This window comes from Puccinia triticina, chromosome 4A, assembly GCF_026914185.1.
Source record: "Puccinia triticina chromosome 4A, complete sequence".
NCBI classification, from domain to species: domain Eukaryota; kingdom Fungi; phylum Basidiomycota; class Pucciniomycetes; order Pucciniales; family Pucciniaceae; genus Puccinia; species Puccinia triticina.
The window spans coordinates 4,903,305-4,919,812 of NC_070561.1; the positions used below are offsets into that span (position 1 = coordinate 4,903,305).

Here is a 16,508-nt window from a genome sequence, read left to right on the forward strand (position 1 = left end):
TCCGGCGTTTACGTTTCAAACAAAAGAGGAATTCAAAGCTTCTTCAGGTGCCTGCCACATATCAGACGGTGCTAGCCGCGGGTCAGACGACAGGGGACGCGAATCTAGTCCCGTTAATCGCCATCAAAATCATTGTCACCGGGAAGGTTCGCCGCCATCATCAAGAGGCCCCAGACACCAAAGAACCCCTCCGAACGTCTCGCCTCTGACAGCTGCTTATGCGGGAATGGGGATTGGTGGTTATATCCCACCACCAATGGTTTGGCCAAACTCGCCTTGGGCATGGCCGGGTGCCTCACCACAGACATTTCAACCGTACCCTGCCATGCCCCACATTGAGATGAACAGCTCGGTTCCCCCGGTTCCTCAACGTAACTTTTTGGCTCAAGCGAATGGTTCAAACCCGGCCCCTGCTTCCTTGCCGCCGGCCTCCGACGTAACTGTGGACATTGCCGACTACTTGACATTCTGTCACATCAATGTGAACTGCGAAAATGTCCAAAAAGCTCTAGCCGAATACGGGATCACCCACTATGCCAAGTTCGAAAACTTTGAGGCAAAGGAGTTTGAAGAACTCGGTGTGAAAAGAAGTCATGCTGTGAGCAGCATTAAGAAGTACGAACGTAGTCTCAAAAAGCGCCATTGATCTCTATCATTGAAGAAAGTCTGCTATCAATACATATCTAAACAACAATGAATAGTCTCTCTCACGAAATAGTCTGCTATCAATAACTTATCTTGTCTTGCTCAATCAAAATAACCTGGTTTTCTCTCTCATGAAGTCTGCTATTGATCTCTAAAATCTTGCTCAATCAAAAATGTCGAGTTTGCTCACTCAAAAATGGTGTGTTTGCTATAGCTTCCGCAATGAATGATCTCTTGAATTGTTTTCCAAACTCCGATTGAGATTGTTTTCCATACTCCAAGTGCAGTGAAATGAAATTACTAGTGAAACTGTCTCTATTGGAGATTTATGGGTGAGAAAATGTTGCTTTGCTTGATTGAAGGAGAAAGAAATCACAAAGGTTACAAGAAGAAGTGATAATTCATAGAATCTGATCACTATACAAGGTAACCCGAGCCAATGAAAAGCTTAAGGGTCAAAAAATCTGTGAAAACAAAACTAACAAAATTATCTAAAACATCGTAGTCCTCCTCACCACCCGTGAGTAAATCTTCGTTCCGTCTTAAGGTCAATTCGTAGACTGAGAAACCCTTCTCAATTGGGTTTAAGTCTGGTGAGTATGCCGGAAGATGTTGCAAGAGACACCCTCGTTCCTCAACAAGCTCTGCGATACGTCCGTTGTGATGGATTTGCGCGTTGTCCATGACAAGTACGCTCCGCGGTGCTGGAAAGGGGTTCATAGATGGAAGCTGCAAATGCTGGCATTAGAAACTGATGCAACACAAGGTAAATAAAAAGACACAACAGCTTACCAAGATGTGCTCAAGGAAAAACTCAAAATCAGACCGATTCACCGATTCCTCCTGGACCACGTGCGCAACTAACCCAGTCAAACTGATTGCTGGGATGACGTTATACTTGTGGGTGCTCCTCTTGCGCGGAACTTGGGTTGTTCTTTGACCTACAGGAGCCCAGCCTCTTGTTCTTGAAACCACCTCAAGTGAGACCCCTGATTCATCTGAAAAAGACCCGACGTCATTACACAGACAATGTGTTGGTGATACCAAAAAAAGAAATACATGCCTGTGAATACAAGATAGGACATCGGTATACAACTGATTTGAGAGGTTTAGTAAGCCCTTGCTTCTGGATCTTGGCGCGGGTTGAAAGTCCGGATTGTCTTTTTGGACATGTTCAAACGCTCATGGAGCGTTTTTGCAATTGTTTTCAAACAGACAATGACGCCGTTCTCTTCAAGTAACGCCTGCTGGATTTCGTCCAGATAAACTGTTGGCTTTTCAGCGACCATTTCGGAGATAAAAGTTAAATCCTCTTCTTTCAATTCAAAAGGTCGGCCTTGGGTTTCATAGGTAGAAGGATCGCAAACAACAGCCCTTGTCCTTTCGTACAAATTGGTCCATTGGCGCAGGGAATCTTTGCTGACTGATGCGGCTAATGACGAGCTGATCTCGGATAAGTTCTTTCCATTGTTTGCCGCTCTGACAACTGCGTACTTGAAGTCGGCTGAGTACTTGCGATAACCCATATCTGTAGAAACATGAAAATGTCAATATCAATTGGCTGAAGGATGTTTTGTGATTAATCAAGAGATACACTCACCAGAGAACAACTTGAGACCGTTAACTTCAATCGGTCCAACAATAAGCAGTTGGGATCGGGTGGGGTCAGCGGTTGGTGAGCTGAAATGTGTATGTATGTATGTCTGGGCACGGCAGGCTCGGGGGATGCATGCGTCTGTGCGCCGGGGGGGAAAAAAGGGATCGGGGGCAAAAAAAAAGTTCGCGCGCGAAAAAAAAAACAAAAAAAAGGCGGAAAACCGCAACCGTTTACACAATAGCTGTACTTATAAATATACTTTGGTTTCAACTTACAGTCAAGCCTCTGAGCCCTTGATCGCCGGCACAGGCCTGCAATCAAGACCGCATAGCCCTCTGGATGACCGGTAAAGACCGGTCATTGAGAGGGATATATACAATGCCCTGGATGACCAGTACAGACCGGTCATTGAATGGATATGTAGAACCTCTTGATGACCGGTCTGTGCCGGTCATCAAGGGGACTCGACACTCTCAATGGCCAGTACAGATCAGCCATTGAGAGTATACAACCCTCTCAATGACCGGTCTGTGCCGGTCATTGAGGGGACTTGACACACCCAATGACCGGGATTGACCGGTCATCAAAAGGACTTGACCCTCTCGATGACTGGTACTGTGCCGTTCATTGAGAGGGCTTTATCCTCTCAATGACCGGAACATACTGGTCATTGAGAGGGTCGAGTCCCCTTGATGACCGGTTGATTCCGGTCATCCTCAAGCTAGCTGCGTGTGAAACACACTATGTATTAAACAGAGAGTCCGTGCTCTCATTCTGTGATTAATTTCTGCAATTCTGGGTTGCAGACTCGGTAACAGGCTTGAGGTTTTTTTGTCTTGTTTAATTTTTCAGGACATACTGGTATCAGTACATAAAGGGAAAAAAATATAGGTCTCAGCCGTAGCATGTTGGGCAGACCTGGAGCAAAAAAAAAACAAAAAAAGGTTGTGGTATGAGAGATGTACAAAGGGGAAAGTAAAAAGAGGGGTGAAAATCCCATTCCCCGTGCGCCAGGATGGGGAGGTATGGTATAAGTCCCTCCTGCCAAGGGCTTTCGGAGGCTCGCTTCGCAAGTCCCACGCCCGCAGCATCGAGGGACTTTGTTAAGTTTGTTCTGTGGTACACGTTTCCAAGGGGAAACTGTTTTCCGTGAGGAAAGTCGTTTTCTGGCCAAAAAACAGCTTTTTGAGCCGCTATTCTACAGGCCCGTGTTTACAAGTTTTGTTTTCCTTAAAGCAAGGTCAAACTTACTGTTTCATGCACAAGTTCTCTTACACCACGGGGCGCATTCCTGGAAATGCGCTGCATCCTGCGGACGTTTCTGACTGAGAAATGTCCAGAGGATGTCCGTGGAGCATCCAGCGGACGCAAGGGGCAATGAGCATCACTCGGACGCTTCCGGAAGCGTCCAAGTGATGCTTTGTCCTTCAAACCATCGGGCGGACATCAAAAATTGCCGCCGTCCATTGGATACTCTCAAATTGAGAGTGTCCAATGGACATCTTGACAGTCCAAACACACTCAATCAGGTCATCTCTTGATGACCGGTCTGTGCCGGTCATTGAGGGAATCAGGTCTCGCCGGTCATTCAGAGGACTCAGGTCTCCTCTTGATGACCGGTCTGTGCCGGTCATCGAGGGGAATCAGGTCTCCTCTTGATGACCGGTCTCTACCGGTCATCGAGAGGGTCTCGCCGGTCATCAAGTGATGGACATGAGACAAAGCTGTCAACCGTCTCCGTTGAGAGTGTCTGGTGGACACCAAAACTGTCGTCCATCGGACACTCTGGCTATAGTGTCCGATGGATGTTTGGAAACAAGTCTCCAGTGTTCTTTGGTGGGTGTGTGGGCCACTTTAGCACTGTTGGCATGTCGTAGCTGGTAGCGACTGCCTTGTCGCTTCCATACCCCACCCACTCCTGCGTTTGATTCCGGGTCGGCTCCCCCACGCCCCTGCCCTCTGGTTGTTCGTTCGCACCCGACCCTTGGGCCACCCGCAGGCAAACACCCGCGATACAGTCAGGTCAGCCCAGGCTGGGCTATTATTTTGACCAAAAGGGCATGGTGGCTGACATCCCGCTGATGTTTGCTCACCATCCAGCGGATGCATGCAAGAGAAACGTCCGCCATCGCGCAATGCAAGTGGCATCCAGCGGACGTTTCCTGCCGCGCCAGAGCTGGACATCTGCGGACATGTCCCAATGCATGTCCGATCAACGTCCGCGACGGCCCGTGGTGTATCTTCGCGGCCATTGAGGTGTTGTGCTGGTAGCTTGCAAGAATGGATGATTCTATTACAAAGTATAGAATCTAGGCTAAATATTATGTACAATAGGTCTGTGACAGTTGTCGCAGTTGAGTTCTATCTTCATGTCACAACATCCCCCCCCTCAACAAGAAACTGGCAGTAGCTAACAAGTAGTGAGAAGAACTAAAAAATAAAGAAACAAAAAATTAACCAGAGAGAGAGCCTTGCACCGCATTTGCGCATCTTCCATACGCTAGTCTGCCGAGCGCCTTTGTCAATACATCCGCAATCTGATCTTTCCCGGGTATCCATTCAACGCAGGTCTTGTTCTCAAAGATTGCTTGATTTGTCACGTAGAAGTCGCGCTCAATGTGGTGGGTCCTTTTGTTTGACGCGTCCTCACATCCAATTTTGACCGCAGATTGATTATCGCAGAGAATCTTGACTTTGAAGTTAGCTCCAATGATGTCGAAAAGAAGATTTCGGATCCACAGTGCGTGTTGCGTTGCGTGTCCTAGCGCCATATACTCAGCTTGACATGTCGAGCTGGCCACCGTTGTTAAACGTCGAGAAACCCACATGATTGGCGCCCCATAAAGTTTCATGATAACGCCGTAAGATGATCTGGAATTGGGTCCTCCCCAGTTGGCGTCGACGTAGCATTCTACAGGAAGTTTATCTGTGCCACAAGGTTTGATGTGCAGCGCCGTTTCACGCGAGGAGGCCAGATAGCCTAGCAGATGTTTGAGGCCCTTCCAGTGAAGATTTGACGGTTTTGCTGAGAAGCGCGCCAAGTAGTTGACGCTGTAAGCAATGTCGGGTCTGGTTCCAACCGCCACATAGCTGAGACTGCCAATGGTGGAAAGGTAAACAGTCTTGTTAATTCCCTCATTTTCATCGTCTGTGTTGGCGGAGTATCCTTCTGGTAGCGGGTTGGTGTGTACCGTAGTTCCGTCCCAGTGATCTTCTAGGATTTTAGTGATCAGATTTGGTTGCGTCAGTTCAAAACCTTCCGGAGTCCTCTTGATTTTCACGCCAACCATGCTTGTCAAACCCTCTTCCCATTTGATCTCAAGTGTCCCCTTAAGTTGTTTCTCGAGTTGTTTGAGCACAGCGTCGGATGATCCAGTTACAATTCCATCATCAACATGAACCCATATGATAGACCGGTCTTGTTTGTTGGTGAGAGTGTACACACTAGAATCGTAGTAGCTAGACACGTAACCTAGATCCGCCAGAGTTTTACTGAGGTGTTTCCACCAACATCTTGCCGCTTGTTTCGTTCCGTACAGCGCACGTTGTAGGAGACAGGCTTCTCCTAGGTTGGTACCGAGTCCTTCTGGCGCTTGAACCCAAACCTCTTCGTTGATAGGTGCATGGAGGTACGCCGCGACGAAATCAAAATTGTAAATCGGCCATTGGTTCTTTGCCGCTAATGTCAGTAGCACACACATTGATGTGAAAGTGGCGGTGGGCGCAAATGTGTGGGCGAAGTCCGTCCCTTCTTTTTGGTTGAATCCTTTTGCAACGTAGCGTGCCTTGTACCGTGTTGTGCCGTCACCATTCACTTTTCTGGCAAACACCCAACGCGCTCCGAGTTTGCGGCGGTTGTTCAGCAGTTTTTTAACTAACCAGACTGATTTGCGACGGAGGTTTTCTAGTTCTGTGTCTACTGCTTTCTTCCAGTGTAAGGCATCCCGGGACTTCATCGCCGCTTTGAACGTCGAAGGTACAGATTCGCTATGGTCGGCACATTCTTGTTCACAATGATCAACGGCGGCTTCTTGTTCTGCAACTTTCATTTCCTCCTTGAAGTCATTAAGTTTCAGGGTGCTCAATTCCTTGAGTGCAGTCTCCTTCTTCTCATCTGGATGAATCCGCGTCTTGGGTTCCTTGAGATCTCCTTGCGTGGTCGACGTCGGAAGAGCATTGCGTCCAAAATCGGCCCAAGCTGATGAAACAAGCTTCTTGGTTGCAGGTAGCCAGAAAGTCCAGCCTTTGGATTCCGGCAGGTGTCCAACAACTAGACCTTCAACGGCACGATCATCCACCTTTTTTCGCTTTTCCGGGGCAACTAGGACATATGCTTGTGATCCAAAAACCCGGGTCCTGTCAAGCTGTGGTTTGTCGCCAAAAAAGCATTCGTAAGGTGTCTTTTCCTTGGTGACACGGTTAGGTATTCTGTTCAGAGTCCATGCCGACCACATGAACGCGTAGCCCCAGAAATCCCGACCCAGTTCGCTGTCGTAGAGCACGCTTCGGCCCATATCAGAGACGGTTCTGTTGTATCTCTCGGCTGCTCCGTTCTGGAAGTGGTGATAGGGTAGCGATTGTTCTGCGATAATCCCTTTGTCACTAAGGTACTTGCCAAAAACTTTTGAATCAAATTCTTCCCCGTTGTCTGATCTGAGGATTTTCAACTTTGAACCGGTTTGAGTTTCCCAACGAGTGATGGTTTCCATCAAAACAGCCGCCGCTTCAGCCTTTGTCTTGAGAATCTTTACTTCACTATAAGAGGTGAAAATGTCTCGTATGGTAAGCGCATACTTGCCTCCAGACATGGTGGCTGTGTCAAAAGGTCCCATTAAGTCAACACATACCACTGATAATTTGTCCAAAACTCTGTTCGTGGGTCCCAGCGCCGAGGATCTGGTCGCTTTGCAAATGGAACAAACTGGACATTTTATTGAGCCACTCGGCATGGTTGTGGGCAGACCATACCCAAGCTGGAGCTTCACAAGATGCCGTATTTTTCTTAGACTGGCGTGTCCAAAAAGTCGGTGCCAGAACAGAAGAGTCTTTTCATCTGCTGTCAAGTCTTCACTCAACCAGGTGAATTGGCTGTGCTCCACCAACTCAGGAGATTTGAAAAGGCTTGTTGCATTCATTTCAAGATTGACAGAAGGAAAACAACTAGTATTGGGAAAGTCAGGGTGGTCTGGGTGAGAAGGAGGAATACGCTTCGGACGGGCAAGTGGCCATGTGTTTTTGGTCGAGTCGAAATCGCTGTGTAGAAGAATGTGTCCGTTGCTAGCAATCAAGTCAATGGAGTCAAAATTCCCATTTATCTTGAAAACGCAACCTGCTTGTTTGAACGCGGCAATGGAAAGTAATGTTGAGCGGGATTGCTCACAATAATAGACCTTCTTAACAGCGATTATTGTTCCTTTCATCCCGGCAAATTTCAAAGTACCCGTACCTGTGATGTAGTCACAAGCGGTGTCAGTGGCAACTTTGACGGCTATTGGATGTTCTAGGGGCTTGAAATCAAATAGAGCGTACCTGTCGCCTGTGACATTATCGGATGTGCCGGAGTCCCAGATGACTTCCTGGCCGTCACGATGAATGCTCATTTCGCGGAGGTCAAAACAATGAGCGGATGGTTCAGCCGAGAGGTTCTCACTGTCAATGACATATTCAACTTCATCCTCTTCTTCAGCAAAAAGACTCGGATTGATTTGCCGTGTTTCCACCTGTTTGGGCGTGGTTGCTCCGGCTGATTTGGGCTGGGAGTGAGGATGGCGATATGGAGTTGACGGAGTTCCAGGAGTTTTTTGGTCCGGTTGGTGAGGCCTGATGTACGGGGTCCGGTCGAAGTTGTATGTCACAGAGCAGGGAGGAAAATTGGGAGGGAGCTGAGTCCGGTGTGGTGGCCCCTCTCGTGGCCAGCTATTCAGGAGCATCACCGCCGCCAGCAACATCAAGACCAAGACTCCACTCGCTTCTCACTCCTCAAGACTCATCAAGATCCTCAAGACCTTCAAGAATTCACCCTCTTTCCATCATCTTCCCACTTTCCACCTTCCCACTTTCCACCTTCCCACTTTCCACCTTCCCACTTTCAACTGGCTCCCTTCTCAAGATCTTCCCCTTTTCCCTTCCTTTTCCCTCTCCTCATCTTCCACCCCCTTCTCTTCCATACTCCTTCCCCTCTTTCACTTCCCCTGTCCCCTGCCATCTAACTCTTTCATTTTTCTTGGTCCTAACACAGCATGTGCTGTGGGTTTATTTCCTTGTTTTGTTTCTGGTTTCTGTCTCTTTCTGTTTGTTTTTGCCTCTCTTGAGTGTTTTCTGTCTCCTCTTTTCTTTCTTCCTTTCTTCTCTCTGGCTCTCTTCTTTCTGCTTCATCTCACTGTGCTTTTCTTGTTTCTTTGTGTTATGTTCTCTTTTCCTGCTTCTCTTGTTTGTTGTGAGTGTGTGCGCGTGTAGCGCGCGGAGGATGTGATGAAATGTATGTGACATGTCACCCGGAGTCCAAGTTCAGCTCGAACTTGGATGATGGGTGGCCATGGCATTCTGATCCCCAGAATACGGACCATCACTGAGCTTATAGATCCTATCTTCAGAGTTTCAACTTACGGGCTCCGCCCGCCGATCATCCTTCATCAGAGTTTTCCGGATCTTTTTCCTTCCTCTTCCTTAAGATCACATCTCCCTTCCCCTCAAACAAAACAACCGCCGCCGAGGATCCAAACCCCCGGCGAACTTCTCAAAACCACCCAAAACCCAATAGCTATCCCTGATCCCCCCCATTTTCAGCGCTCATCACCACGGACCACCCAGCCACGAGGGCAGCCTAAACAGCACCCATCCCCTCACACGACTGCCTCCGCTTGTACGGACAGGAGTCCCTCACCGGGGGGCAGTACTGCGGTTTACTGTATTGTTCTTTCGGCTTCTGGGGCACTCAGACGACATATGTCCTATTTGCTGACATATGTAGCACCGTGGCGGCTTGTTGATGGCCATAGCTGTCACTTCATCATGCTCTTGAGCTCCAGAGATGGCATCCGGAGAGGGTCCTGAAACGCTAGACATTGTGCGGCTAGCTAGGGTCATGTTCATCGACGAGGATTCCGCCCGTCCGGATGGTCCCGCTAGGTTGGCTTCAGCTCTGGCTGCGTCCCAGTATCGCAAAACTTCTATGGGGGCCGGGGCAGTCAAGTCATGGGTTTCCATGAAAAGATCAATCTTGCGATCAACAGAAGATCGGAGGGAATCCCGTAGGTTGCCCTGTAGGATGAGGCTGCGTATTGTATCCCAGGTTAAATCGATTCCTTGTTCCATGAAGGTTCTTGCACATTGATCAAAATCGGCAAGGACTTCCGCAGCGCTGGTGTAGTCCGAGAGAGAGATAGCCTTCAGTTTTTCCCACGCTTGAAGTTGTCGTGCGCGATTGACAATTCTAAACTTGGAGATTAGGTGAGCGTAGACATCCGCAGAGCTGGCGAGATTGAGAATATCAAACGATAAATCCGGGTGGACGGAAGATTGGATGATACCGAGGGCGATACGCTCATGGTAAGGAATGGTGATCTCGTGTTCTCCTGGGGTGTAGAAGTACGCGTTACGGAAACGCTTGGAGGCACAAGCGCTGAGAGCTTGTTCCCATCTTTGGATGTTTGATCCGTCCGGCTTCAAGATATCATCGGCAGCAAATTCTTTGATGGCGGCCGATATGATAGTGGAGATTTTGGAGTCCTCGTCCAAATCCCACCGTGCTTGTGTTCGGACTTCGTCCGCCTGACGCCTTAGCCGTTCATCCTCACGCCTGGCTTCGTCAGATTCGCGTTGGAGTCGCATTTCGGCTACCAGACTTGCAATGTCACCTTGGTCATGAGGGGTGTCCCGACCCGTCGTAGGAGCTGCCGCTGTTGATTGGCTAGTCGAGGCGGTGGCTAGATGTGGCGCAGGCTCGGTACACCTCCAGTTCGTGGCGGATGATCCAATTGTTCTGTTGGTGATCCTAGGTTGGGAAGTTGTCTCTTCTGGAAAGTCGTCCGAGATCTCAGCTTCCTTGCCTTTGCCAACATTGAAGTACGCCGAGGTTCTGGCACCAAGATTGTTGTTGGAGGGGCCGGTACCGTGACTGTTGTCGGAGGAAACTCGACCAATACGGCGTTGAAAAAAATCGGTCGATGGGATTTGAGGGCCAAGAACAGACTTGAGGGTTGGGTTGGCCGGAGTGACTCTCGTTGATTGGAGTCCAGGGATCGGACCAAGTCTGTTAGCGGATCGGGGGGTTGGGAAGCGTCCAGATGGTGGTTTGTTGTCGGACATGGTTTGTAGAATGGAAAGGGGAAAAGAAAGAAATACGTGGGGAAGAGTTGGGAAAAAAAAAGTTGGAGAAAGTTCAGAGTTTGTGGATGACTGGTCGATCCGAGTGTTTGATGGACAAAACTGACTCCTGCCGTCTTTTCAGTCAATATCGCAAGATTTTGAGTTTTGTCAAACCTAGTTCTGGCTGTGTGGTTATGGGTAATTAATCCAACCTAAACGCCTGCAGAGCGTTGGCCACACAGTACAGTCCTAAGAAATTCTAGCTCTAGTCTCGCTCAGACTCTTAAGCGGTTATTACGGAGTAGATTGACGTCGAAGAGGAGGTCGGATCGGAAAGACTGGAGATTGATTCGGAGAATAGGAGAATGTGGAGGTTGTTGATTGATATGAAAACGATGAAGAGAAAAAAAAGGAAAAATTGCTCGCCGGCGGACTACTGTTTCTCGTCCCAAAAGGACTACTGCTCGTCCAGAAGGGACTACTGGTGATGTACTCGTCGTTGTGCCGGTTACGTGTGATGATAAAAACAAAACGAGCTACTCTAGCGAGATAGGCTCATAACCTGTTGTGCTGGTAGCTCGCAAGAATGGATGATTCTATTACAAAGTATAGAATCTAGGCTAAATACTATGTACAATAGGTCTGTGACAGTTGTCGCAGTTGAGTTCTATCTTCATGTCACAACATGAGGTACACCACGGGTGAAGATTCAAAGTTTTCATCCAGAAAATCTACTGGATGGTACAAAAACCCAAAAACCAATTGGAATCATTCCGGTATGGTCGAAGGACCAAAAACCAATCCGAATGCTTCCAGTATGGTCAGAGGACCGGAACTATTCCAATTGCAATTTGGGTTAAACCCAAACCCAAAAAAAGCGTCCAAAATGGAACAAAGTCAAAATTGATTTGACTTCATTCCAGGAAACAGACCATTCCGGTTTTTTTCCTGGATTTTCCCCGGAATATTTTCAAATATGGCTGACCATGCCTCACAGAAGCATTTTCATATACATAAAACAACACCAACATCCCACAGTGTGTCTAGGGCAGTTGGCAAGGAGCTTGGGTGGGGTTGATCAGCAAGATGTTGCATGTTCAACCCCCCCTTTTGTCTACCTAACTTGCCCAAACCTTGTTTTGAGCCTTCCAAAACCTGCAACGGCCTGTAACAATTCCAAATTGCACACAAAAGCAACTTGAAAGTGCGTTGGAAATCCAAAATGATTACGGATTGCCTTGCAGTAGGGTTCCTGGAATTTTCCAGTGGAAACGCTGACCGTCTGGCGACGGTCCCCCCTTGCAGCCAAAATGATATTGGTTGGCAATTGAAATCATTTCGTTGGGCTTTGCCCGTGGTGTACAGCAATGTCAGAAAAGCTTGCGGCCAGCTTTTGGACCGCTGATTTCAGCCTCAAAGCCTGTATGGCTCCTGTACATCAGGAATGCCATCAGAAAAAAAAAACAGTTTCTTTGTTTTCCACTTTGGGGCCTTGAGGGCCCCACCATTGGATTCCTGGAGCGATTTTACTGCAATCCGGCCCTTCGCCGCCCCTTGCCTGGCCCGGCACCCATGTCAAGTGAAACCAGCTGCCCGAACGAGTTTTGTCTGCCTGTACAGTGAAGCTGTACAGGCCTGTGGCTGAAATGCAGAAGTCATTTCAGCCACAAAATTAGGCAAGCTTTTCTGACATTGCTGTATTCACACACGCAAGTGCCACACTTTGCGGAAGTGCGGGAGCTACATACACCACGGATGAAGATTTAAAGTTTCCATCCAGAAAATTTACTGGATGGCATGAAAACCCAAAAATCAATCAGATTCATTCTGGTATGGTCAAAGGACCAAAAAATGATTGGCATGCTTCCGGTATGGTCAATGGACTGGAATCATTCCAATTGCAATTTGGGTTAAACCCAAACCCAAAAAAAACCTTCCAAATTGGAACAAAGTCAAAATTGATTTGACTTCATTCCAGGAAACAGACCATTCTGGTTTTTTTCCTGGATTTTCCCTGGAATATTTTCAAATGTGGCTGACCACGCCTCACAGAAGGAGGCTGATATACATAAAACAATGCACACATCTCACAGTGCATCTAGTGCAGTTGGCAAGGAGCTTCAGTGGCATTGATCAGCAAGATGTTGCATGTTCAAACCCCTATTTTGTCTACCTAACTTGCCCAAATCTTATTTTGAGCCTTCCAAAGCCTGGGACGGCCGTAACCATTCCAAATTGCAAGCAAAAGCAATTCGGACAAGCATTGGGAATCCAAAATTCTTTTGGATTGCCTTCCAGTAGGGTGCCTGGAATTTTCCAGTGGAAACGCCGACCGTCTGGCAACGGTTTCCCCTTGCAGGCAGTTGGGCCAAACTCATTTTGGGTGCTGATTGAAATCATTCCGAAAAGCTTCACCTGTGGTGTATTTGTACAAAAAAAGTTTCCACCATGTTTTTTTTGTGTTTTTGTTGTTGAGATAAAAGGTTGAAATTTCTGTTTGAGCTCCTTGCCTCTCACAAAGTTAAAAATTGGGGCACAAACCTTTGTCCACCAACTGTAGCGCTGCCTTCAGTTGCACCTCTTGATTGGCCAAGAACTGGGCCCAAGACCATCATGACTATGTATCTCAAGCCACACAATGTAAGCATAAACTGCCCTGGGAATTTACAATGCGCCAGTCCTATATAAGCAATAATTGATTTATGCTTACTTCGCCAAGAAGCATACCTTGATGTAAGCATAGGATTTGTGTCCACCATCCTTATGCTTACATGGCGGGGTCACTGTATGTACTCAAACTCCAAGCCTCTCTTGCTTGCACACTATGTATCAAGACACAAATTGTGCCAGGACCCTGGAAACCCCCTATAGAAGTGGGTAACCAAAAATCTAAGATTTGGCTGAAATTCATACATTTTAACAAGGCATTCATACCGGTTTCATGCATAGCCTCAGGGCTCTGCCCAATAATCCATACAAATTTGGTGCCTACCCTTTTTTTTTGGCCCAGAAACCCCACAGCGGGCCTTTTTGCGCAGCCAGATTGCTGTCCTTTTCACTGCATAGCATCCTATAGGCAGCTGTAGCATTTTAAGCCAAAAAAAATGAAAAACAAATTGATTAAAAACCACAAAAGATCAATTGTGACTGTTTTAATTGTGAGCTCGTCTTCATTCCAAGAGGGGTGACCACAAGCTTTCTTCAAGTACTCAAGCACACTTCAATGACCAAAGACCACATCCATGCTTTTTTTATTCACAACATACCACATTCCCTCATCTTCTTCATCTTCAGGGATTATTGGAGGAGAGCTAAACTGCCAAAAGCTTAAGTCATTTTGTGTTCCGCAAGGTATCTGTGAATCTGATAGAGAGATTGAGAAGAATTTTTCAAACAGATCTGGAACAATAGTATTGACCAACATTTTTCCAAAGATGAATTAAACTTAGATGAGCTCTGATTTGCACTGATGAGCCCGGACATGTTTCTACCTTTTTGAGAATTAGCTTGAATTTCTGGGTATTCAAGAATCTAGATTAAACAGGATTAAGCCGGCTACTAGTTGTGGGCTCTCAAACCCCCTAGAACCCCTCCTCCTTGCCGGCGGGCAGTCGGAAAAAACAAATTGTCGGCTGGCCTTGGCTCGCTGCCGAGGGGGGGGGGGTTTGCCAGGGGGCTTTTCTGCTCAACCCTGAACTTTCATACAATCTTTGTTACCAACCCCCCAACCCCATGAGAAAAAAAGTACATTTTCCGTGCGTACCCTCATGCCAAAAAAAGGCCATTCATACATATTTGGTGAGTACCCTTTTTGGTTTTGGCCAAAAAATTCATACATTTTGGTTACCCACCTCTATAGGGGGTTTCCAGGAAACAAAGCTGTTCGATGCCAAGAACCAAGTCAAGCTTCTGGGAAGGTCGTCCGCTAAGAAATGGAGACCGCGCGGTACGTATACACCGGTCAAGGGAACAGTTCCCCTGATACACTCGACCGGCAAAGGCAGCTCGATCTCGCCGTGCATTTCGGGCTTCCGGCCCCTGAGATCGAAGTGAAATGGATAGATATGCAACATTCTCGTATTTTCATTTCTGGTTGCTATGTCGATCTCATTCATACATAAACATACTAAAACAAAGCCGGAAAGATGATGGAGTGCAACAAAACGACGAAATCTACACAAGTATAAATAATCAAAAGGGGTTGACAAATGCGATAGTTTCTTGTGACTCAAGCGCTTTGCGGATTCTTTGCACCTGTTCGAGCTGATTCGTAGTTATTAACGAACCAATTTACAGATTCTTCTAGGGCTAGGTGGGTATCACAGGCGTTAGATATACGAAAGACACAATGATGGAAGAGATGGAAGAGAGCGCTTACCGTATTCAAAAGGTGTGAACTTGAAATCAGGCAGCAACTGTCTCAGTTTCGAATTGCTCGCTGTTTTCTTATATTGCCCGTCTGGTTTGGTTTTATCAAACTAAAGGATTTTGGGTTTGGGGATTAGTTAGCTGGATATGTGCACGGGAGATAATGATGATGTTGTGATGAACCGAATAATCTCCTTCAAATCCTACTGCTTTCACAATGGCATCCGCAACCTGTTTGATTGAAACTTCGTCTTCTTCTCCCACTAGTGAAAAAGAGGCAAGAAAAACAGCAGCAAATTAGCATTAGATGTTCCTCTCCTCTTGTGTATTTCATCTTCGAGCGTTTAGATCTGAGGCTATGGTGAAATAATTACTGACCGGAAAGGATGATCGGCGCAATCTCGTTATATTCCCAAAGCTGCCAAACGAATAATTTAGCCAAATCATACGAATAAACAAATTGTCGCAACGGCTTTCCACTCCCGGCCACAATAAAAGGGGTTTTGTTTTCTGTGAGCCTCCCAGTAAAAGATTGTGATTGGTGAATGGGGAGGGCAAATGAAATGTAAGTGTGCACATTCATCAAGCAAGAAAAAGGTTTTCTGACTTTTTGCTAAAAAGCATTTATGCACCAATCCTGGAATGACGTGAGAGTTCTCCAAGTCGTAATTATCATGTGGACCTGAATAAAGTGGAAAGAGACGAGCAGCCCAGATAAGTTTTTCGACTGTAGAAACTAGAATGAATGTAAACTACCGAGTCGCAACTCACCAAATATGTTCGTAGGGATCGCGCTGGTAAAGTTGCAGCCAAACTCGGAATGGTAAGCACTGTCAATCAGAAGAAGAGCACAAAAGAGTTGGCTGAGGGTCCTGCTATTTAGAATTACGGTAATCCCCCGGAAGAGAATCCTACAGACTGGTTCTGGACATCGACCATCCGTTTGGCGTGCGCATATCCGAAATTGCTCGAGTGGGGTGGTCCCTCATGTACCATTTTCTCATTGATCGGATAAGCCACTTTATCGGGGAAAACACATGTTGACAAACATGAAATAACTTTCTGACACTACATCGCATACCGAATCCCACGCATCAACTTTTTGAGAATCATTACTATACTATGATGAAGTTTGGAGTAAATGTTTTAGCGGGATGATCACTAACGTTGTGTACTTTGGCAGCCCATAAGACGTTATCGTTAATCTTCATATTGTCACGTAAAAAGGTAGCATTATGTTTCATGTTGGCGAATAAACCGCCGACGAGAGCCGCCAGATGTATGACGTGGGTCGGCTTGTATTTTTCGAAAACTGCGAGTGCCTGACGAAGGTCTCTTAGATCGCCATCTTTCGAGCCGGACAGGAAAATCCATTTCTCGTCTTTCGTCCTCCGTCCAAACCGCGACCCTATGGGTTCTGTATCGATGACTTGCTTCAGAGCTGAGCCAACTAAACCACTACCTGTGGCCAAACGATTCCAAACCGAAAGAATGACGGTCAGGAAGAACAGTTAAGAATTGGGCTGCATCATCAGTCTGAGCTCTTACCACCCGTGACCAGTATGACCGCTGGAGATGCAGATGACGTCAT

The 16,508-nt window shown here is 47.0% G+C and overlaps 1 protein-coding gene across 1 annotated transcript; it reads right to left on the bottom strand.

Annotated features, from left to right (window-relative positions):
* Positions 1 to 14,777: 14,777 nt before the first annotated feature.
* On the bottom strand, positions 14,778 to 16,508 carry PtA15_4A559 (uncharacterized protein; the record flags this gene model as incomplete). Its single annotated transcript, XM_053168455.1, has 9 exons — positions 14,778 to 14,857; positions 14,928 to 15,027; positions 15,101 to 15,180; positions 15,296 to 15,427; positions 15,525 to 15,599; positions 15,689 to 15,747; positions 15,837 to 15,985; positions 16,084 to 16,379; positions 16,466 to 16,508. 9 exons carry the CDS (start codon positions 16,506 to 16,508, stop codon positions 14,778 to 14,780), a joined length of 1,014 nt encoding a protein of 337 aa, XP_053019663.1.